The sequence below is a fragment of the Schistocerca piceifrons genome, chromosome X (genome assembly GCF_021461385.2).
Source record: "Schistocerca piceifrons isolate TAMUIC-IGC-003096 chromosome X, iqSchPice1.1, whole genome shotgun sequence".
NCBI lineage: Eukaryota > Metazoa > Arthropoda > Insecta > Orthoptera > Acrididae > Schistocerca > Schistocerca piceifrons.
In genome coordinates, this window is record NC_060149.1 from 424,312,485 (window position 1) to 424,338,018 (window position 25,534).

General features: G+C 42.0%; 1 protein-coding gene across 1 annotated transcript in view; it reads right to left on the reverse strand.

The window, feature by feature from the left end:
- The window catches only part of LOC124721982 (dedicator of cytokinesis protein 7), a 274,882-nt gene that overhangs the window by 108,398 nt on the left and 140,950 nt on the right, over positions 1–25,534 (reverse strand). Inside the window, exons 20-21 of the mRNA XM_047247149.1 lie at positions 22,496–22,664; positions 20,728–20,886 (exon numbers count right to left, since the gene is read on the reverse strand). Coding sequence (XP_047103105.1) covers positions 20,728–20,886; positions 22,496–22,664 — 328 coding nt within the window. The remainder of the gene's footprint in view (positions 1–20,727; positions 20,887–22,495; positions 22,665–25,534) is intronic.

Sequence of the window (25,534 nt, forward strand, 5' to 3'; positions counted from 1 at the left end):
TTCGGAACAGGCGTTGCCAGCACACGAGGCCGAAGCTGGTCTGAATGACGCACTGCAACACCCGTGTCCATATGGATTTCATACAGGCATCAGCCACGGTGTCGTAAGACGCAGCCAGGACTCCATTTTGGCCGCCTGCCATATCCCCGTACCCATACAAGGTCGCCAGCGGTGGACCGGCCAAGCGAAGGCACCAGCGGCCGTGAGGTGGAAGGTCACAGAAGATGAAGTAGCGTGCGGGGCTGTCGGCCATGTAAGAGCTCAGCCAGGCTGTGGTCGCCCATGGGGCTGAAATGGTAAGAAGCCAGAAACTGGAGAAGTGCATCATCAGCAGCAGAAGAAGTCAGGAGTTTCCTCGTCTGAGCCTTAAATGTGCGGACCAGTCGTTCAGCCGCACTGTTTGACTGTGGATGGAACGGAGGGGCTGTGACATGCATGACGCCGTGACGGGCACAAAAATCCGCAAAATCGGAAGAGGCAAATTGCGGACCATTATCAGTAACAAGAGTAGAGGGAAGGCCTTCCAAAGAGAAAATGCGAGCTAGAGCATTGGTGGTTGCAGCGGTGGTAGGCGACGTGCAATGGACAATGAAAGGAAAGTTAGAGTAGGCGTCAATAACGAGAAGCCAATAACTACCTAAAAAAGGTCCCGCGAAGTCAGCATGAATATGCTCCCAGGGCTTCTCAGGCGAAGGCGACGGTGACAAAGATGACTACGGGTGGTGGCCTGTGACACACAAGGGCCACAGACAGCAACCATGTGTGCGATTTCAGAGTCGATGCCGGGCCAGTACACATGACGGCGAGCCAGAGATTTTGTGCAAGAGACACCCCAGTGCCCTTGGTGAAGGAGGTGCAAGACCGAAGCACGCAAAGACGCAGGTATCACAACACGCAGCGAAGAATTTTCGGTGGAGAGGAGGTTAACACCATCCCTAGCCGTGAGGCGGTAACGCAAAGCGTAGTAGTTCCGCTACGGGTCAGAAGTCTTAGTGGACGGACGATCTGGCCAACCCTTCTGAATACAGCGTAAAACTAGGGAGAGGGTAGGATCAGAACCCGTAGCAGCCGCCAGCCAGTCCCCAGTGATGGGGAACCCTTCCACAACCTGCTGCTCGGCAAGATCCAGGTGGAAACACAAAAGTTTGTCCCTATCGAATGCCAGATCAGGACCCATGGGAAGGCGAGACAGCGCATCAGCATTCGCATGTTGAGCCATCGGCCAGAAATGAATCTCATAATTGAAACGAGACAAGTAAAGAGCCCAACGCTGGAGGCAGTGCGCAGCCTTGTCGGGAAGTGACGTTGATGGCTGAAACAAGGAAACAAGTGGCTTGTGGTCCGTAACAAGATGAAATTTGGATGCATGGAGAAAAACACCAAACTTATGAAGAGCATAAATAATGCCAAAGCTTCTTTTTCAATTTGAGAATATTTTCGTTGGGAATCCGTGAGCGTTTTGGAGGCATAAGCAATGGGTTGTTCAGAACCGTCAGAAAAACGGTGTGCAAGGACTGCACCAACCCCATATTGAGAGGCATCCGTGGCAAGAACAAGATGCTGGCCAGGTTGATAAGTAGCCAGGCATGGGGCCTGTTTCAGCATAGTCTTCAATTTCTGGAAAGCCACATCGCATGATGCGGACCAGTGAAAGGGCACGTTTTTATGCAACAGGCGATGCAACGGCTGAGCCACCGAAGCAGGAGACAGTAAAAACCTGTGATAGTATGCTATTTTCCCCCAAGAAGGCCTGCAGTTCCTTAGCAGATGTAGGGCGAGGAAGAGCATCGATCGCAGTAACAGTTTGCTGAAGCGAACGAATACCATCCCGAGAGAGTTGAAACCCCAAGTATGTGATAGATGCCTGAAAAAATTTTGATTTCTGAAGATTACACTTAAGACCAGCAGTCTGTAAGACATGAAAAAGTGTGCGGAGATTCTGAAGATGTTCTTCAGTGGTGGAGCCAGTGACAACAATGTCGTCCATGTAATTTATACACCCAGGGACAGGGAGCAATAATTGTTCCAAGAATCGCTGAAAGAGAGCAGGGGCGCTGGCAACCCTGAATGGCAATCGTTGGTATTGATAGAGGCCGAAAGGCGGGTTAAGGACCAGGAATTGCCGGGAAGCAACGTCAAGAGGAAGTTGATGATAAGCTTCTGACAGGTCAAGTTTGGAAAAATACTGGCCTCCAGCAAGTTTAGTGAACAATTCTTCAGGTCGGGGCATAAGGTCAGTGTCTCTGAGGCATTTAGCATTTACAGTGGCTTTGAAATCGCCACAGAGACGAATATCACCATTGGGCTTAGCACTGACAACGACAGGAGAGGACCACTCACTGGAAGTGACAGGAAGCAAGACCCCTGAAGCAGTGAGACGATCCAGCTCCCGTTTGACTGGATCACGAAGGGCCACAGAAATGGGCTGAGCCCAAAAAAACTTAGGCCGAGCAGTGGGTTTGAGCATGATATGAGCTTCAAAGTCGTTTGCACGGCCTAACCCAGGAGAAAAAAGGGACGAAAAGGTCATCGACAATACATCCAATTGAGAATAAGGAATAGCATCAGAGACGGTATTGACAGAGTCATCTATGGAGAACCCAAAAAGGCAAAAGGCATCGAAACCAAAAAGATTCTCCGCGTTACTATGGTCGACCACAAATATGGGAACAGTGCGAACGACAGATTTGTAAGAGACCTCAGCATCAAATCATCCCAAGAGAGAAATCTTCTGTTTATAGTACGTCCGTAATTGCCTGATGACAGGTGATAGGATTGGAGAACCCAACTGAAGATATGTCTGAGAATTGATGATAGTGGCAGCAGAACCAGTATCCACCTGCATGTGAACATCCCGACCAAGGATTTGGACAGTGAGGAATGACTTCCCTAAAAGGGAAGAAGTACCATTGACAGACAACACAGAAGCAGAATCAGCGTCATGTTCATGTTCATGAACATCAGGTATACGGTCGGACTTGCAAACGGATGACACATGCCCCTTCTTTTTGCATTTGTAACACACAGCCCAACGTTGGGGACAATTCTCCCGTGAATGTTTCGTAAAACACCGCGGACATGAAGGAAGTTGCCGTGGGTTTTGCTGCAGTTTCTTAGAGGTTTGTTTATGGTTAGGCCGAGGTCACACTTGGGAGCATACTGCGGCCACGTAGGCCGGCGGGGACACGCCACACACTTCGTCAACAGCGCACAGAGATTGTACTTCCCCGACGTCACCCTATGCCTCTATCTGCACTCCAGCTGCACGAGAAATTTCAAAAGACTGAGCGATGAATAGGACTTCATCTACAGTCGGATTTGTCAACTGAAGGGCACATTGCCTAACTTCTTTGTCAGGCGCCGATCAGATAATAGCATCCCGGACCATGGAATCGGCGTAGGATTCTTTGTGAACTTCAGTAACAATTTGACACTTTCTACTGAGGTCGTGAAGGTCAGCAGCCCAAGCGCGATAGGATTGATTCGGTTGTTTTTGACAACGACAAAAGGCAACACGAGAGGCTACCACACGTGTTTGCTTTTGAAAATAGACAGACAGAAGTGAGCACATTTCAGCAAAGGTCAAAGACACAGGATCTTTCAAAGGAGCCAATTGCGACAACAACCGATACATTTTAGGTGAAATCCATGAAAGGAACAGGGACTTACATGTAAGCGTAGGCTTCCGCGGCCGTTGTCTTCTTCAATAAAATTCTTCAGGGTATCAGACCGCATCGTCATAATTTAAAATGTGCCAACGTTTCGGCCAGCGTTGCAGCTAGCCTTCATCAGGGCCTTACGTTAACTGCTAAATGAACACACTTGGTTCCTTAAATAGCTGCACGAGATAACCGTGTCGTTACTTGATTGGCTGTAAAAGGAGGAGGAGGAGGGGTGAAAGGTATGCTTTATTGGTGTTTCCTTTATTATCCGTCATTGGCTGAAATAGCTGTTTTCTATTGGTCTTTATATTAATCCACCCCATTGGAGGAGACGGACGAATAGCGAACAGGTGATGGCTGTGACGTCACACTGTTTCCATGCTGTCCAGAAGCCGGCTGCGGCGTGCCATTGCTTTGTGTGCTCGCGACCACTACTGCGGCTCTCCGCGTGTCTGCATGGGCCGCCACGGCTCTGCCGCCGCTCCGTAGCCCTGCTATTGCAGGCAGTCAAGACCTCGGAAGCTTGTACCCGTCCTCTCTATTCATGTTGGCGGGTCTTTTGGCTATTTCTATCGCCTCTCTAATCTTTCTTTTGAAAGTGAGAGGCTGTTTCGCCAGGACGCGGGCTTCTTGAAAAAATATTGGTTTCCCGCACTTGTCTCGGTGTTCCGCCACTGCTGACTTAGTGCGTTGTTTCAGGCGGATATATCTTTCATGTTCCGAGAGCCTTGTGCTAATCGGACGTCCCGTCTCACCTATGTAGACTAATCCACACGCACAACCAATTTCATACACGCCAGCTGTGTGTAGTTTGTCAACTGCATCCTTGGTAGAACCGAGCATGTCTGATATTTTGTTTCTGCTTTGGAAAATTGGTTTGATGTCGGCTTTTCGTAGAATTTTGCCAATACGTTCAGTGACCCCTTGTACGTATGGTAACACAGCAATGCTCTGTGCCTCCTTCTCCTCTTCCCTATTAGTCTTCTCCCTTGTCGACATGGTGCTGTCTATCATCTGCTTCCCGTAGCCATTAGTTCCGAAGATGGACCTGAGGCGTTCTAGTTCTGTCTTCAGATGTTCTTCGTCGCTTATCCTGTACGCTCTCTTCGTTAGCGTGTGCAGGGCGGACTTCTTCTGCGTGGGGTGATGGTGGGAGGAGGCGTGAAGGTACCTGTCCGTATTGGTTGGTTTCCTGTACACTTTGTGGCCAAGTTTACCATCAGGTTTTCGATAAACTTCCACGTCGAGAAAAGGCAGCATCCCATTCTTCTCTGTTTCTATTGTAAACTGAATTTTCCTATGCTGTTGGTTAAGGTGCTTGTGGAAGTTCTGTTACTCCTCTTCTCCGTGGGGCCAGATGACGAAAGTATCATCGACATAGCGAAGCCAACAATTTGGACGGAATGGTGCGGACTGGAGGGCTGTTTCCTCAAATGCCTCCATGAAAATTTCTGCTGCGATAGGCGATAGGGGTGAGCCCATAGCTACACCGTCAGTTTGTTAATAAAATTGACCTCTCCACTTGAAATAGGTGGTCATCAGACAGTGGCGCACAAGCTCACATATATCAGGTGCCACGCGTTCTTCTAGGATGTTCACAGTATCTGACACTGGGACATTCGTGAATAGGGATTTGACGTCGAAACTAACCATCAGATCTTGGTCCGTAACACGCATTTCCTTTAGGAGAGACACGAAGTGAGTGGAATCCTTAACGTAGGACTCGGTTTGATGCACTAGGTGTCGGAGCCTAGGTGCCAGTTCTTTCGCTAGGTAGTAGGTCGGCGAATTTATACTGTTTACTATGGGCCTTAAGGGGAAGTCGGTTTTGTGTACCTTCGGTACACCATATATCCTTGGTGCCTGTGTCACTTGCGGGATGAATCTTCTGGCCTTGTCGAAGTTGATTCTAGAGTGCTTGAGCAGTGCCTGCGTCGTTTTGATTACCTTGGCCGTCGGATCTCCCTGAAGTTTCTTGTAGATAGGTCCTGCGAGAATATCTTCCATTCGTTTGTTGTAATCAGTTGTGTCCAAGACTACAGTGGCGTTGCCCTTATCTGCCTGTACCACTACTAAGTGGGGGTTGTCCCTGAGTTCCTTGATGGCATGGTATTCCTCAGCGTTGATGTTTTGCTTCGGTGGCTTTGCTTTATTCAGAACTCTGACCGTTTCCTGCCGGATCTTCTCTGCCTCGGCCTGTGGCAGATGACGTAGCGAAGCCTCTACGGATTCTATGATATCTTCTTTTGGAACTCGCTTAGGTGCGACTGCGAAATTCATCCCCTTGGCCAGAATTGCTGTGTTTGCTTCGCTCAAGGTGTGGCTGGAGAGGTTGACCACTGTCCGTCGCCTGTCCAGCGTCAATGTTTCGTCCGTGGCTTTCTGTTGTAGTTTGTCGTACTTCCTCATCTGGCGGTTAGTAATACTATTGCTGGTCCTTGATGCTTGCTGAAAGGATAACCTGTCGACTTTATCCCAGTCTTCCATCTGAAGTTTTCTGGCCAGAAATAGGTGCAGATCACACAAATTCCTGTTGTGAGCATCGAGACTTAAGTGGATGTGGCGGATCCTTTCCCGTAGCAATGCTTTACTGGCTTTAACACAGATATTCCTTGCCTTGTTCGTTTTTATGTGAGACGTCAACCGCAAAGAATACGGCACAACACTCGTGTCTCTGCATCTCTTCAAAAAAGTAAGGTCATTCAGCAGTTTACATCTTTTTAAACGCAGTGCTTCTAACTTCTTGATGTTTCCGTGGATTTCCTGCCCATACAGGTTGGTTAAATGTAAGCGTAGGCTTCCGCGGCCGTTGTCTTCTTCAATAAAATTTTTCAGGGTATCAGACCGCATCGTCATAATTTAAAATGCGCCAACGTTTCAGCCAGCGTTGCAGCTAGCCTTCATCAGGGCCTTACGTTAACTGCTAAATGAACACACTTGGTTCCTTAAATAGCTGCACGAGATAACCGTGTCGTTACTTGATTGGCTGTAAAAGGAGGAGGAGGAGGGGTGAAAGGTTTGCTTTATAGGTGTTTCCTTTATTATCTGTCATTGGCTGAAATAGCTGTTTTCTATTGGTCTTTATATTAATCCACCCCATTGGAGGAGACGGACGAATAGTGAACAGGTGATGGCTGTGACGTCACACTGTTTCCATGCTGTCCAGAAGCCGGCTGCGGCGTGCCATTGCTTTGTGTGCTGGCCGGAAAACTTCAGATGGAAGACTGGGATAAAGTCGACAGGTTATCCTTTCAGCAAGCATCAAGGACCAGCAATAGTATTACTAACCGCCAGATGAGGAAGTATGACAAACTACAACAGAAAGCCACGGACGAAACATTGACACTGGACAGGCGACGGACAGTGGTCAACCTCTCCAGCCACACCTTGAGCGAAGCAACCACAGCAATTCTGGCCAAGGGGATGAATTTCGCAGTCACACCTAAGCGAGTTCCAAAAGAAGATATCATAGAATCCGTAGACGCTTCGCTACGTCATCTGCCACAGGCCGAGGCGGAGAAGATCCGGCAGGAAACGGTCAGAGTTCTGAATAAAGCAAAGCCACCGAAGCAAAACATCAACGCTGAGGAATACCATGCCATCAAGGAACTCAGGGACAACCCCCACTTAGTAGTGGTACAGGCAGATAAGGGCAACGCCACTGTAGTCTTGGACACAACTGATTACAACAAACGAATGGAAGATATTCTCGCAGAACCTATCTACAAGAAACTTCAGGGACATCTGACGGCCAAGGTAATCAAAACGATGCAGGCACTGCTCAAGCACTCTAGAATCAACTTCGACAAGGCCAGAAGATTCACCCCGCAAGTGACACAGGCACCAAGGATATATGGTGTACCGAAGGTACACAAAACCGTCTTCCCCTTAAGGCCCATAGTAAACAGTATAAATTCGCCGACCTACTACCTAGCGAAAGAACTGGCACCTAGGCTCCGACACCTAGTGCATCAAACCGAGTCCTACGTCAAGGATTCCATTCACTTCGTGTCTCTCCTAAAGGAAATGCGTGTTACGGACCAAGATCTGATGGTTAGTTTCGACGTCAAATCCCTATTCACGAATATCCCAGTGTCAGATACTGTGAACATCCTAGAAGAACGCGTGGCACCTGATATATGTGAGTTTGTGCGCCACTGTCTGACAACCACCTATTTCAAGTGGAGAGGTCAATTTTATGAACAAACTGACGGTGTAGCTATGGGCTCACCCCTATCGCCTATTCCAGCAGAAATTTTCATGGAGGCATTTGAGAAAAACAGCCCTCCAGTCCGCACCATTCCGTCCAAATTGTTGGCTTCGCTATATCGATGATACTTTCGTCATCTGGCCCCACGGAGAAGAGGAGTTACAGAACATCCACAAGCACCTTAACCAACAGCATAGGAAAATTCAGTTTACAATGGAAACAGAGAAGAATGGGGTGCTGCCTTTTCTCGACGTGGAAGTTTATCGAAAACCTGATGGTAAACTTGGCCACAAAGTGTACAGGAAACCAACCAATACGGACAGGTACCTTCACGCCTCCTCCCACCATCACCCCACGCAGAAGAAGTCCGCCCTGCACACGCTAACGAAGAGAGCGTACAGGATAAGCGACGAAGAACATCTGAAGACAGAACTAGAACGCCTCAGGTCCATCTTCGGAACTAATGGCTACGGGAAGCAGATGATAGACAGCACCATGTCGACAAGGGAGAAGACTAATAGGGAAGAGGAGAAGGAGGCACAGAGCATTGCTGTGTTACCATACGTACAAGGGGTCACCGAACGTATTGGCAAAATTCTACGAAAAGCCGACATCAAACCAATTTTCCAAAGCAGAAACAAAATATCAGACATGCTCGGTTCTACCAAGGATGCAGTTGACAAACTACACACAGCTGGCGTGTATGAAATTGGTTGTGCGTGTGGATTAGTCTACATAGGTGAGACGGGACGTCCGATTAGCACAAGGCTCTCGGAACATGAAAGATATATCCGCCTGAAACAACACACTAAGTCAGCAGTGGCGGAACACCGAGACGAGTGCGGGAAACCAATATTTTTTCAAGACGCCCGCGTCCTGGCGAAACAGCCTCTCACTTTCAAAAGAAAGATTAGAGAGGCGATAGAAATAGCCAAAAGACCCGCCAACATGAATAGAGAAGACGGGTACAAGCTTCTGAGGTCTTGGCTGCCTGCAATAGCAGGGCTACGGAGCGGCGGCAGAGCCATGGCGGCCCATGCAGACACGCGGAGAGCCGCAGTAGTGGTCGCGAGCACACAAAGCAATGGCACGCCGCAGCCGGCTTCTGGACAGCATGGAAACAGTGTGATGTCACAGCCATCACCTGTTCGCTATTCGTCCGTCTCCTCCAATGGGGTGGATTAATATAAAGACCAATAGAAAACAGCTATTTCAGCCAATGACAGATAATAAAGGAAACACCAATAAAGCATACCTTTCACCCCTCCTCCTCTTCCTTTTACAGTCAATCAAGTAACGACACGGTTTTCTCGTGCAGCTATTTAAGGAACCAAGTGTGTTCATTCAGCAGTTAACGTAAGGCCCTGATGAAGGCTAGCTGCAACGCTGGCCGAAATGTTGGCGCATTTTAAATTATGACGATGCGGACTGATACCCTGAAGAAGTTTATTGAAGAGGGACTTACATGTTTGTTCGTCCGCGACATGAAATGACAAGAAGTGCTGTCGAAGACATTTTTTGTAATCAGACCATTCTTCTGCCGTCTCGTCTTAAGGAGGTAGAGACAAGGACGAGAGACGCCCCCGCATTGGACGCCACGACGAAATCACGAATTGCCGATATGAGAAGCGTTTGCTGTTCAATGAGACCTTGCAATAGTTGCTCTAAAGTAACCATGGAAACCTGTGGGTCAACGATGAAAAAGAAAAATTCACTACCTCATCGCCAATTGTTATACTGTCAAGTTGAACAAATATATTTCTAGGACGACACAACACATGTAAGTCACAGATCGAGTAAACAAAGTAAGATGTGTGTACACTGTAACAGTCAAATCAGCACTCAGTCCAAGTCTAGCGGCCACTGGCTGGCTGGCCGCTTAGGTGGCGTGGTTGCTGCATGGCTGGCAGACAGCGCCGCATGTAGAGGATGCGCGTAACTGCGCGCCGGCACTTTGAAAGATTGGCGAGTCACAACAAAGAGCATAATACGAAAGCATGCTGAAAAGAAATGTGTCTGAATTTATGTAAAAACTCTTATAGTTTTTTAAATACAACAAACCTTATTAACATTCTACACCTTCATTCCTCAACACAGACACCCTGGTGATGAACACATTTCTCCCACCAAGAGACCACTTTGTTGATACCACCACTGTAGAATGTTTCACTCCGTTGACACAGCCACAATCTCACCTCTGCTTGCACCGCTTCACCCCTATCAAAGTGAAGTCATTGAATGTGTTCTTTAAGTTTTGGGAACAGATGAAAATTGGATGCGGCCATTGTGGGACTGTATAGAAAACAATCAATGACAGTGAATCCAAGGCACTGGATAGTTGGAGATGTCGCAGCGCTCGTGTGTGGTCTGGCAATGCCATGCTGAAGGAGAGGGTGCTCCATGTCTGAATGAACTCTTCCAATTTGAAACTTGATTACAATATGCTGTTTCTCACATACCGACATATACATGTTACACACCGCCTTGTGACATACTACAATTCGGAGCCCTCTAGTGGCTGAAGGCTGCAAAAATGAACCATGGAATGGGAAGACAGTACGTCACAGCTGTGTCCTGGTAGGCATAAGTTGTCATTTTAACCTAGGCACATGAGAATAACAAATTTTTTAAGTATTTTTTCACTACCAACACTTTTGTTTCAACTTCTGCATTAAGGTAAAGGTTATATGTAGATATCTCACTGCTGTATCAGACATCTGTTGTTTATATTTGTCAAGGAAGAGGAATCAAATGGAAATAAGAGATGACTAAATGTTTTAAGCATGTCGGCTTCCCTCTCCTTTATACTTTCTCACAAGAATTTCTAGTGACTTACATCTGAAAATGGGCACATTAATACCAAACATTAACGTAAAAATCTGTCAGTTCTATGACACAACAAATAGCTAAAAGATATAGGTCTAAGTGTATTTCATGACAAAAATGTAACAAAGGTTTTGATTACATCCACCACACCAAATTAAAGTTAAAACTGAAACATTCTATGATCACAGCCACTATCTTCATCACATGACAAAATCAAACTGCCAATCAATAGACATCTGCATATTAGCAAAGACCCTTACTATCATTGTTAGACTTTTGACACTAGACCATTGAAATAGTTTCCAAAATGTTTTTTTAATAATGCTAAAAAATGACAGACAGGACCTGACCCTCTCAGTTTTATGATTGTACATGCTGTCTTATTGTAACTACTGTATAACTGAATAAAAAAATCATAACATCAATCAGTTCACAGAACATCATGAGATGGATGTTTGTTATTCAAATTGTAAGATTTGCATTCTGTTTCCAATGGCTACATGAAACATTTAGTATGCTATGGCCTGAGTGTGACTGATAGTAGATAAATACTAATGTTAATCATCATTTCTGAGAGTTGATGAGATCTATCATTTTGTAGTTTGTGGCCTAAAATATGATTATTTAAATATTTTTAATGATTTTTTTCAGTTAAAATCACAACACTGTCATTGCAAGGAAAGATTTCCGCAAGGCGTTCGATACAATTCCCCACAGTCATTTAATGAACAAAGTAAGAGCATATGGACTATCAGACCAATTGTGTGTCTGGTCTGAAGAGTTCCTAGATAACAGAATGCAGCATGTCATTCTCAATGGAGAGAAGTCTTCCGAAGTAAGAGTGATTTCAGGTGTGCCGCAGGGGAGTGTTGTAGGACCATTGCTATGCACAGTATACATAAATGACCTTGTGGATAACATCGGAAGTTCACTGAGGCTTTTTGTGGATGATGCTGTAGTATAACAAGAGGTTGTAATAATGAAAAATTGTGTGGAAATGCAGGAGGATCTGCAACAAATTGATGCATGGTGCAGGGAATGGCAATTGAATCTCAATGTAGACAAGTGTAATGTGCTGCGAATGCATAGAAAGAAAGATCCTTTATCATTTAGCTACAATATAGCAGGCCAGCAACTGGAAGCAGTTAATTCCATAAATTATCTGAGAGTAGGCATTAGGAGTGATTTAAAATGGAATGACCAAATAAAATTAATCGTCAGTAAAGCAGGTGCCAGACTGAGATTCATTGGAAGAATCCTAAGGAAATGCAATCCAAAAACAAAGAAAGTAGGTTACAGTACACTTGTTCGCCCACTGCTTGAATATTGCTCACCAGTGTGGGATCCGTACCAGACAGGGTTGATAGAAGAGATAGAGAAGATCCAACGGAGAGCAGCGCGGTTCGTTACAGAATCATTTAGAAATCGCGAAAGCGTTGCGGAGATGGTAGATAAACTCCAGTGGAAGACTCTGCATGAGAGACACTCAGTAGCTCGGTATGGGCTTTTGTTGAAGTTTCAAGAACATACCTTCACCGAGGAGTCAAGCAGTATATTGCTCCCTCCTACGTATATCTCGTCAAGAGACCAGGAGGATAAAATCAGAGAGCTTAGAGCCCACACAGAAGCATACTGACAATCTTTCTTTTCACGAACAATACGAGACTGGAATAGAAGGGAGAACCGATAGAGGTACTCAAAGTACCCTCCGCCACACACCGTCAGGTGGCTTGCGGAGTTTGGATGTAGATGTAGATTTTGATATGAACATTTCACTGATTATGATAATGAACTGGTAAACTCCTTACATTGAATAAACATTCCAATTTACAAACCTCAATGGCAGCACTGATAAGAGGTACTTAAAGTAAATAAAGACTCTGGAATCTATTACTGGCCATGTAATTTTGGTAAAATAAATTTACACTCTGATTAAACTTACTTTGCGGTTGACATACGTCAATGTAAGGGGGCAGTGTTGCCAATGTGCAGCCAGCTATGCTTCACAAGGTACCGCACATACTTACAAAACAGTCGTCACAGTGAGCATGTCACACTTGAGAAAGAACTACAACTGGATGGCACTGGCCCCTACCATTCTACTGGCCAAAATGTCAGTGCCAAATAATAATAAGAATGTGATAAAATATGTTGCTTTAAACAAAACCATTAGGGAATATCTCTGGGAGAATGTGCGAACAACCAAAAATAATAAGCATACAAAGAACACAAAACATAAGCTTACATTGGGTGGACACGACACTTCACTTCATCAGTTAAATGGGAAATGGTACAATAACCAACAACAAAGAGAAAATGTATGTGCAATCCAAAGCTTCTTGAAATGTTTGTATATTTCAAAAGACAAACCAAAAACACAGGTAGTCAATAATGAATATAACAACATCCCAAAAAAAGCCAAATGAAGTACACAAAGCCATTCCGGATATGAAGAAAGGATGGATGCCAGGAGACAAGGTTATTTCAATAGAAATGATTAAATCTGGCAGAAAAGTACCACAAAAAGAACTTACAAAATTATTTAGAACATGAATGCAAAGTAAGACAATTTCCAACAATGCCGTACATTTTCTGCTTTAGAAGAGAGGTAACAGACAAGACAAAAAAAGACTATAAATTAATTAGCTTCCTACCTGTGATGAACAAGATCTCCATTAATTCCATTATCTGTCTCACAGAAGAGGGAACATCAGATTTTTAAGAAGCAAAAGAACAAGTTGGCTATATAAGTGAGCAAACCAAAATGGGCAATTTGAAACCCAAGAGCCTATTACAGAATGAAGCAGTGCGTACCTATTACCACTTTGCCAAATTTTGGAAAGGTTTTGAGACATTTTAAACAAAATCTGCCCTAATAACTGTTATGAAACAAGGTAATGAATCAACCTATATTAGTATGCTGAAGAAATATATACATTAACAATACAGCTGTGTAGACCAGTAATGGCTTGAACTCAAAGAAATAGTATCAACAGCAATTGAGAGATTTATATCAAATAAATTATCAAACGATGGAACTAATCCCCCTTGGTACACAAAACATATCCAAACACTGTTGCAGAAATAACAAAATTGAGCATGCCAAACTTAAATGAGAGCAAAGTCTCTATGATTGGCAATCTTTTACAGAAGCTTGAAATTTTGCATGGATTTCAATGCGAGATGCTTATACAGGGTGTATACGTGGTCAAGGAAAAAAAGTTCCCGGATTTCTCCCAGATTTCCTGGTTAAAAATACACTTTCTCCTGGATGAAAACACACTTTTTCCGTGTTATTAAGTGACTATATTTTCCCTCACAACTGTAAAACTTATCAATCCTTTGAATGGTTATGGTTTTATACACGGGCGAAGAATTTCCTGGCACTTTAGAAAACAAAACTCAGGGAAGAAAACTCCTTTTGGAAAGATTTTTGATGTGCAGCAACATGCACACTGCATATTTTCATATTACAAAAGTGTAAATTAGAATTCCACTAAACACAGCAGGTTACTTTCCGAACCATTGTACTCGAGATTGCGATGTGGTTTTGTAAGCCAGTCATAGCTCATGTCACGTGATATCGCCAGCCAATGACAGCAGATATTCAGACCACAGGACACATGATGTAGTCAGCTAATAGCAACATCACTGTTAAGTAGCGCGGGTACACAAAGAAGAAAAGTTAATGTTTTAAATTAACATACATAGCGTTGCTACAAGAAAAGCAAAGTTTTCACATATAACATTGGTCTCTAAAGCCAATCAGCTGCAACAGAAGCTAAGCTTTCCCATATATCACACAAATGTGCCAGTAAAATTTTTAGCCGTAACCAGTGACTTGCCCTCAAAGTTTTCCACAAATAAATTAGCTACAGCAGAGGAGAGAGAGCTTCCCATAGCACTACATCAATTTGCTCATAATAACAACATGAATTATCTTCTGGGCTCGAAATACTTCTAAATGGCTCGTCATCAAACACTCTGTGATTTAAGAAATTTATTGTACATTCTTGCACATAGTTCAACTTGCGTAAAAGAAAATTTACTTTGAAAGTAACATTTTTCAAACCACCATTTGCAATATTTTCCTGCAACCTGTTAGAAATAGGCTCATTTCAGTAGTCATCAGAGAGCGTCAGATAAAAGGAGCCACAGCACTTCGGCAGCTGCTATGATGCAGGAAGCCTGTATGTTCGTACGTGTAAAACATCAGAAGATCCTACATTATGTCATAAAAGAAAAAAGACATCAGAGGATACTCCAAGAATATCGGAATTTCATGAAGCATACTAAAATGGCACATTTAAAGTGCATACTTAAAGAGTACATTTGGCACAAATGGTCATTTTTATAATACGACAGAATATAATTCACGAAGGCCAACATAAAATGCCTATTAGGCCTACTACAAGCAAAAAGCTTTATGTTAGAAAATAGTTTCACATTTCATTCATACGCTGAATTTTCTCGAGCATGAGATCGAGAAGTAGTAATTTGAGATTTTTATACAAATTTGGAATCGTCATATTCTTCCCTAACTTGTGCACTGTCCCCGTTTCTTCTCCTTCCCCTCTCTAACAAACAATTTTGTCATGACTAATCCTGGAACTATTCCTGCCTTTGTCAAAACTTATTCGCCGGTTAACTTCACTAACACTGCCAGAATCACCGGTTTAGTTATCCCTGATTATTCTCTGGTTAGGCGTTATGTTTGTACAAACCATTTTCTGTGCTACTTCCAGAATAGAAATTAAGCGGCTGCTAGACGGGGACTGTACAACTTGCCCTTACTACTGCAGCGATTTAGCCAAAAATTTTCTGACAAAATTTAGTTTTTAAGGATACACTGAGAAGATAATACGTAATCTTTCTTACCTGTTACTCCTGTTAGTCATTTATTTCCACTCTGGTAGTCGGAAACTACGGATTTCCCTAGTAACTATAGCAATGCTGATCATTCGCAAATCCAAACAACAGCATAACCAGAACGCCATTGGTGTTCACTTGTTTGGCTTTACTCTGCTCAGCTTGTATAGCCTGGTCCCCTTTTGCCTGCAGGAAAGTTTACTTCTAGATGCAACAAGGATTCCCCTGACAGACATCACGTACACTATGCACGCATTCAAAAATCAGTTTATGATTTGTTTTTGCTATGGGACTAAACTGCTGATGTCATCAGTCCCTAGGTTCACACACTACTTAATCTCTTAATCTAACTTTAACTTAATCTAAGGACACACATACACCCATGCCTGAGGGAGGATTTGAACATCCGGATGGGGGGGGGGGGGGGGGCGTGAACCGTGGCAAGTCGCCTCAGACCGCATGGCTACCCTGCGCAGCTTACGATTCATTCAGAAAACAACTTACAGAGTGTGTTCGAAAAGAAACAGGGATGCACATCAAAATCATATGAGTAATCAATAGACCAATGTGTGCTGGATGCTAGACGCTTTGTGAAATATGAATTTGAGCCCCCTCCCCCCATAGATCCGGGCCCACTGCGCATGCGTGAATCTGGCAGCTTGGGTGCAGCAGTAAAATTTTTCCCGGTAGCATCGAGCTGCTTGCTGCGACTGCTTACACAGCCAACAGTCACATTTCTGTAGCCAGAAATGGGAGAAGGTACTACTCATACGTCACTCAACTGTGCATGCGCATGAGCCCGCTCACTACTGCTAAAATGAATCTAATGTAAACAGTTATGACATCAAGCTCATAGGAGGCAATTTGTTGTTATGAAGCATTGCACAGTCTTCCTAAGGCCTTTGACACATTTTGCTGTTGGCAAACCCTTGTATGAGCACTGTGTTTAGTAGTTGTATATGGCACATTTCCTTTGCAATTTATGGTTTATTTTCATTTTGTTTTCTCACTCACATCATTATTCTATTGTAGTGGGATACAGTGATATCCTCTGTTAGAGTATTGATTATTACCAATCAAAATTACAAAAATTTGACTGAAAACTAACACAACAAAAAATTCCCGGAATTATAAAAAATTCCCGGGATTTTTTCGGTTTTCTCCCAGATGAAAAAAATTCCCAGGTTTTTCCCAGATCTTCCAGGTCATATACACCCTTTTAAAATAGTTTTCACAGTGAAACGTTGTTTTGAAACCTGGCAGAAAATCCAAAGGCATTCTGGTCATATCTAAAAGACATAGTCAATGCCTTCTCTGCACAATAGCAATGGAAATACTATCGATGACAGTGCTGCCAAAGCAGAGTTATGAACACAACGTTCCTAAATCCTTTCACCAATGAAAATGAAGTAAATATATCAGAATTCGAATCAAGAACAGCTGCCAACATGAGTAACTTAGAAGTATATATCCTCAAAGTAGTGAAGCAACTTAAATCACTTAATAAAACCGTCTTCTTTTCCAGACCATATACCAACAGGGTTCCTTTCCCAGTATGCGGATGTAATAGCTACATACTTAACACTTGTATAAAACCATTCACTCAATGAGAGATCCATACCCAAAGACTGGAAAGGTGCACAGGTCACAACAATTATTCAAGAAAGGCATTAGGAGTAATCCATTAAATTACAGGCCCATATCATTAATGTCGATACGCAGCAGGATTTTGGAACATATATTCTGTTTGAGCATTATGAATGACCTCGAAGAGAATGGTCTATTGATACACAGCCAACACGGATTAAGAAAACATTGTTCTTGTAAAAACAAAAACAACTAGCTCTTTACTCACACGAAGTGTTAGTGCCATTGGCAGGGGATTTCAAATTGATTCCATATTTCTAGGTTTCCAGAAAGCTTTTGACACTATACCTAACAAGTGGCTTGTAGCCAAATTGCGTGCTTATGGAATATTGTCTCAATTATGTGACTGGATTCGTGATTTCCTGTCAGAGAGGTCACAGTTTGTAGTAACTGACGGGAAGTCAATGAGTAAAACAGAAGTGATTTCTGGCATTCTCCAACTGTTCATTATCTATACAGGGTGTTACAAAAAGGTACAGCCAAACTTTCAGGAAACATTCCTCACACACAAAGAAAGAAAATATGTTATGTGGATATGTGTCCGGAATCGCTTACTTTCCATGTTAAAGCTCATTTCATCACGTCTCTTCAAATCACATTAATCATGGAATGGACTTGCCTGCCCTCCTAAACGAGGTATCATTCCACCAACGGCTGTATGATAAAGCACCAGCCCATTTTCTGCAAAATGTCCGAAATACCTCACACAGACGTTTAGTGAACAATGGGTCAATCGAGGAGTTCCAGTACATTGGCCACCATGTTCCCTCGATCTTGAGATGGTCGAAATCTTTTGTTTATACAATCCCATTAATGATGTACAAACACTACAGGAACGTTTCATTAGTGCCTGACAGCGCTTCCATGGCCATCCTGGAGTGTTTCACAGCAACAGAACGTACCAGCGTGACTTCAAACACTTTGTTACAGGAAATGTTCAAAATGTCCTCCGTTAGCGAGGATACATGCATCCACCCCCCGTCGCATGGAATCCCTGATGCGCTGATGCAGCCCTGGAGAATGGCGTATTGTATCACACCCGTCCACAATACGATCACGAAGAGTCTCTACATTTGGTACAGGGGTTGCGTAGACGAGAGCTTTCAAATGCCCCCATATATGAAAGTCAAGAGGGTTGAGGTCAGGAGAGCATGGAGGCCATGGAATTGGTCTGCCTCTATCAATCCATCGGTCACCGAATCTGTTGTTGAGAAGCGTACGAACACTTGGACTGAAATGTGCAGGAGCTCCACCGTGCATGAACCACATGTTGTGTCCTACTTGTAAAGGCACATGTTCTAGCAGCACAGGTAGAGTATCCCGTATGAAATAATGATAACGTGCTCCATTGAGTGTAGGTGGAAGAACATGGGGCCCAATCGAGACATCACCAACAATGCCTGCCTAAACGTTCACAGAAAATCTGTGTTGATGACGTGATTGCACAATTGCATGCGGATTCTCGTCAGCGCACACATGTTGATTGTGAAAATTTACAATTTGATCACGTTGGAATGAAGCTTCATCCGTAAAGAGAACATTTGCACTGAAATGAGGATTGACACATTGTTGGATGAACCATTCGCAGAAGTGTACCCGTGGAGGCCAATCAGCTGCTGATAGTGCCTGCACACGCTGTACATGGTACGAAAACAGCTGGTTCTCCCGTAGCACTCTCCATACAGTGACATAGTCAACGTTACCTTGTACAGCAGCAACTTCTTTGATGCTGACATTAGGGTTATCGTCAACTGCATGAAGAATTGCCTTGTCCATTGCAGGTGTCCTTGTCGTTCTAGGTCTTCCCCAGTCGCAAGTCATAGGCTGGAACGTTCAGTGCTCCCTAAGACGCCGATCAATTGCTTCGAACGTCTTCCTGTTGGGACACCTTCGTTCCGGAAATCTGTCTCGATACAAACGTACCACGCCACGGCTATTGCCCCGTGCTAATCCATACATCAAATGGGCATCTGTCAACTCCGCATTTGTAAATATTGCATTGACTGCTTAAACCACGTTCGTGATGAACACTAACCTGTTGATGCTACGTACTGATGTGCTTGATGAGAGAGCAATGAGTCGCATGTCAACACAAGCACCGAAGTCAACATTACCTTCCTTCAATTGGGCCAACTGGCGGTGAATCGAGGAAGTACAGTACATACTGACGAAACTAAGATGAGCTCTAACATGGAAATTAAGCGTTTCCGGACACATGTCCACATAACATCTTTACTTTATTTGTGTGTGAGGAATGTTCCCTGAAAGTTTGGTCGTATCTTTTCATAACACCCTGTATAAATGATTTAGGAGACAACCTGAGCAGCTGTCTTAGGTTGTTTGCAGATGATGCTGTCATTTACTGTCTAGAAAGTCATCAGAAGATCAAAACAAATTGCAAAATGATTTAGAAAAGATATCTGTATGGTGCAGAATTTGGCAGTTGACCCTAAATAAAGGAAAATGTGAGGTCATCCACATGAGTGCTACAATGAATCCGTTGAACTTCGGTTACACGATAACTCAGATAAATCTAAAAGTCTTTAATCCAACTAAATGCCTAGAAATTACAATCATGAACAACATAAATTGTAAAGAACGCATAGAAAATGTTGTGAGGATGGCGAATCAAAGACTGCATTTTATTGGCAGAACACTTAGAAGATGCAACAGATCTACTGAAGATATTACCCACACTATGCTTGTCCGTCCTCTTTTGGAGTACTGCTGCACTGTCTGGAACCATTATCAAATAGGATTAATGGAGTACATTGAAAGTTCAAAGCAGCACATTTTGTATTATCAAGAAATAGGGGAGACAGTATCCATGACATGATACAGTATTTGGGGTGGACATCATTAAAAAAAAGGCATTTCTCATTGCACCAGGATCTTCTCATGCTATTTCAATCACTAACTTTCTACTCCAAATGTAGAAATATTTTGCTGACTCCAACCTACATTGGGAGAAATGAGCATCATAATAAAATAACGGAAATCAGAGCTCACACAGAAAGATATAGGTGTTCGTTTTTTCCATGCACTGTTCGAGATCGGAATAAGAGAGAAATTTTGTAAAGGTGGTTCAATGAACCATCTGCCAGGCACTTAACTGTGATTTGCTGAGTATCCATGTGGATGTAGATTTATTATTTATGGGGCACAATTTTTTTGTCATTTCTGAAGCCTTCCGGTAGTGACCAATCAGAATGATGGTAACTAATGGTTATTGTCTCACAGTGGACATCTATAAAGGCAACAGAATTTTATATTTTTACCAGAACAAATATTATACCGTGAAGAATCACAGGTTTCATCTACATGTAATGCTTTACTATACTTCATAACAGCTAAACAAGCATAGGAAACCTGATATGCAACCTGCCAATGTGGCATAAAATCAGCAGGTTTTCACCAGGCTGTCAACTACATGACATTTACGTATTTATAACTAAACACAATATGAAATGAAAGAGAATAAAATAAGGAAACTGCATACATGTAAGAATATACCTTCAAATTAATCAAGCAAGCTGCATCAGACAGAGATGAAATTTTTGAAGACATCTGCTTGCAATAGTTCTTTATAAGAGTAAACACAAAACCTCGATCCATTATAGAAAGTAAATCAAAGAGGAAAAATGCTAAGCTTGCATTCAGGTTCTGCGACACCTGTAAGAAGAGAAACAAAAATGTTATCAGCAGAGGTATAAAATATCCTACACCAATAGGTAGACTCCATAATTTCTTAAGTTAGGCTAATACTTAACCGTGTGTCAATAGAGGATCATAATTTACTGATAGATATCCAGTTATTCAGTAACAATCAATTTAGTAGAATTTATGGAATATTTCTCCAGTTCTTGGAGGAACGTACTGTGTCATATGGATAAACTGGTGAATGTTATGAACAGGGGTGGAGGGGGATAAATCTATGGAATATGTATGTAGAACAGTTATAACAAGCTTATTATCTAATGGTGAGAGAAATAATAACTGGCTGCTGCTACTTTAATAAGAGTGAGTAGTAGAACTGTGTTTGGTCATTAATACTTCTGGATCATTAATATGTGTATTCAAGTTATTCATTCAGTATGACTGAAAATAATCACATATATTGATTAACAATTACTCAATACAATCTAAAAGCAAAATATTCCATATTAATACCCAATCTCTCACCATTAATGCTTCTACAACACAATTTGGCAGTCAAAGACAAAGGACAAGCTCAACAATACAAAATGTCATAAATAGCCCAAAGGCTAATTAGGAAAAGTAATTACTACAACTGTGAAAACTATGAGGAGGGCAATTCTGCCCACTTCATACAAGTGCTACTATGGAATTTCAGCAGAAGAAAGAGCCAAGAATGCCTTAAAGAAACAAATCTTAATAATTCCTTCTCACAACACACTAATTTCAGAAGGAGAAGTATTGTGCAGAGCATATAACAGAGGGACTGGAAGAAAGGAATGTGGTATCTACATAAAGAATTAAATTCATAATAGGAAACATATAAACTCACCCAATTGCACTCAATGGTATCTAAGGTATCAGACAACACACAAAATTACTGTATATTCTACGATTTTACAGCAAGTAAGAGCCCAGAACTAGTTTTGACTGTTATAGTTGGAGGCACCCACAAAATACAGACTGCACTGGACATGTAAGTAATGTTTAAATGAACAAGAGAGAAGATTACATCTACTGCAAAACAACATCAAGTAAATCTAAGGATGTGCACTCTAATCTGATGATTGCTAAACCACATTACCAGTTGTTTTGTGACTTATTTTGTAAATAATCAATGAATTTTCAAGAGTGCTAGTCTGGTAAATACACTGAGTGTTGTAGACTTGTAACGATTGGTATCTGAGTAAGCCTGCTTAGAATGCAGCAGAGTCATATAACAGCAATCTGTTCACATGTGGCAGTCATGGAAACCAACTTTATGTGCATCTGAATGACCATAGGTGCAAACAGAACTAATGAAAATCGTTATATCAGGGCCAGAAATCTCTCAGTCACTTTTAGCAATACAATAAGTGGAAGTGTGTCACAACAGCACGGACCATTCTAGTATTTATGTAACAAGAAATAATGCATCAATTGTTCAAGTTATAAACTTATTTTTAACAGCAATTCAACTAGATTAAAATACAAAATTCAGAACACTTCTAGTTATCAGCTGGAAAATGAAGAGGTATATACACCAAACTGAATACTGAGAGGATCAAAGAAAGCTGATAAAAACAGTCTGTCAAGTAGTGCTTACCTTTCCATCTCTGTTGCTGTGGGAAATTATATCAGAAGTGATAGTGGATACTAAGGTGGATATATCATCTGTGAACTGTTCTGAAAATCTGATTTTTCGTGGAGTATTTAAGCTTCGAGATGTTGCCAAGTATTCTGCCATGCTCCTCGCTATCAATTCAGAGAAAAACCTACAAATATACACAAAATTAAAAATTATTAATGGTTGGAAAAAATAGAAAGTTTATTAATATTAATGTGAAACCTTATAGAGAAAATACACTTACTATCTTCACCGAAGTGGACTCAATTTATATACATCCTCAACATACTATGAATTGTGTGGAAAAGAAATCCTTTTACAGATTTCCAGAGATGATACAAGTGCTCAAAGCCAACTAATTTGTACAAGAAAGCATGAGACATGAATGCTAGTGATTTTTATAGGGGTCTTAGATCTTGGTGGCACCTTTTCACCAGAGTTGATACCAGTGTGTTAACTTCCCACTGTCATGTGGAAAATGTTATTTATTCCAATTAGTTTTTTGTAGCCTATACATGATTTTACAGATATTGGGGTATTGAGTCCCTTGAATCTCAAATAATTTTTACACAAATAAGACCATACAAGAAAAATACAACTGATTCTCTTAGCTAAAACATGTAACCACATCTTCATACCTTAAGCAGTAACTGTTGAAACAAAAACCCACCACATGCTGTGGTCTACATAGTTTCTGAGAGCCTCACTCTCACTTATCAAATTTACATGGCGAAATGAGCACAAAAAGAATATTTTAACAAAGCAAAATAAATGAACTACTCCAGTGGAGAAACATCTTCAACTATTGTTAAAGGACAGTAGACTGTAGGCAATGACACAAACTAATTCTTGAATAGTCTCCTTCACACTACACTTCCCAGCTCTTCCAAAGTGGCATTCCACAATCCATCAAGCCTATATAGTATCCTTAGTTGTTCCTTTGCTTATCCTGTTTCCAGTCCCAGTCCCTTTGGCCATATGCCTGTGGAACAGCCACGCATAGGCTCTGTTCTATAAACCACACCTTCACCTATTCTAGTCCTCATTGGTGACAAATGTTAAGCCATCAACGCCAGGGTTATCTGTGAAAGCAGCCCCATTATCTATTAGTTTCAGAAAAATTATTGACACAACCCTACTAGCCACCATGATAAGCTGCCACAGGCAAATTGCAACCAAGGGTCAACTGGGCAAAACTGTTGTGGAACAAACCTCTTATCCTAATGCATTTGGTTTTAACAGATACCTCGCAACTCATTCCCTCAGGACTTCCATGTTTAGTATCCCTGTCAGTGGAAATCGTGATGGAAGCAGACAAGTACCTGCACCGACAGTGCAGTGTAGTTGAGTTGCCACGTTGTGACATACCAGGTCATATATCAGCTTGTATTCCTTGGTTGCATCAATCATGGTGAAAAACTGGCTGTAAATATGGGTGCTTACAGCCAATAATGCGGTCAACAAACACACACATTTGACTTCATAAGTTTTACTTCCATGAATGTCAGACCCCCCACTGAATTTCTTATGGCTTGTCCATGTCTTAATTATTTAATTCAGACTCATTTACTGGGTATGCACATACTGCACCTTCTAATTATATGACAACTGTCACCATGCTATATCCTAACTAACCAAAGACAGTCTTGCTCGAATGAACAATATGTTGGCACTTTCATATTAAAGTTAATCAGCAATCATCGTTAACTGTCCGACTTCACTATCTGTCTTTTATTCATAACACATCACTGCACCATTACATTATTACAGTACAGATTGACATGGGTTCCACACTTGGAATTTCGGAACAGACTGACTTAAAATGGCTCCAGGCCCAGTACTTATATGGCTTTGCAAAAATGGCTACTAAAGTTTCACACTATTAAATATGTAATTTTGATAATTCACAATTATAATTTTACTTATCAAATTAATTGAATAGCACAGAAAAATTGATTTTGGTCTGAAATTTATATTAGAATAAGAATTTCAACTGAAATAAGCCTTCTTGATGACGAAACTGCAAAAACAGCTAAATAAACAATACCATACATAAAAGTGTTAATTACCCAGAAAACAATTCAGTGCTGATGTTCCTACCATGTGTTGGAAATAAGATACATGAATACATTATGGATTTCTAGTGGTTATCTTCCTAACTTTATCAGTAATATAGTAATTACATCTGTTCATATGTTGACAATATGGCTGGAATAGGAAATAATTACTGTTAGTTAACTGAACTAAGCTCTAGCAAAACTAGTTACATGAAATGGTTAAAATTAATTAGGAAATCATTCTGACTAATGTAATTTAGCGAATTTGGACTTTGTCTTATACTCAGAATTACAGAATGACAGCTGTATCTTATGGCACATCTCTCACTAACACTAATATTTTTTTTAAAAAAAAGAAAATATTCATTTAAGGAGGCAAATAACAAAACAAAATGAGAATGGGTCCCTAGTTTCTCTGCTACAATGTCAGTGCAGATAATAAACCGTGTAAACCAGATTTTCTGAAATGAGCAAGTTGGAACTGTCCGTTTAGCATATCCCTTGTTTTTGCAACCCCCTGACAATAATCTCTGCTATTCCCAAGCCTCCACCTGCCTCTAAGCCCACATCGGTTCCCATCCACTCTGCCCTTTAGTCTCTAAGCAAGCTTTTCACTACCCATGGTACATATTCTAGCCTTGTTCATCCATATTTTCCTTTTTTATTTTCTCTGAATCCTACACCTTCTCCTTATACTGTTTTCTCATCAATTCTGTACCTTGCCTTGAATTTTCCTCTACAGATGCCCACAGTTTCCTCGAGGACATTTCCATGTTTTGCAAAACCATTGACAGTTCTTTGCTCTTCCTCTCTCTCCCCACCCTACACATTTTTCATGCCCGCACCACCAATATCAGCTGATCAATTAAGACTGGTAATTAATCTAATCAGCTACATGGCTGGGAATGTCTGTATGTCTGTCTGTCTATGAGCCTGTCTGCTGCTCAGTGTTTGATACATA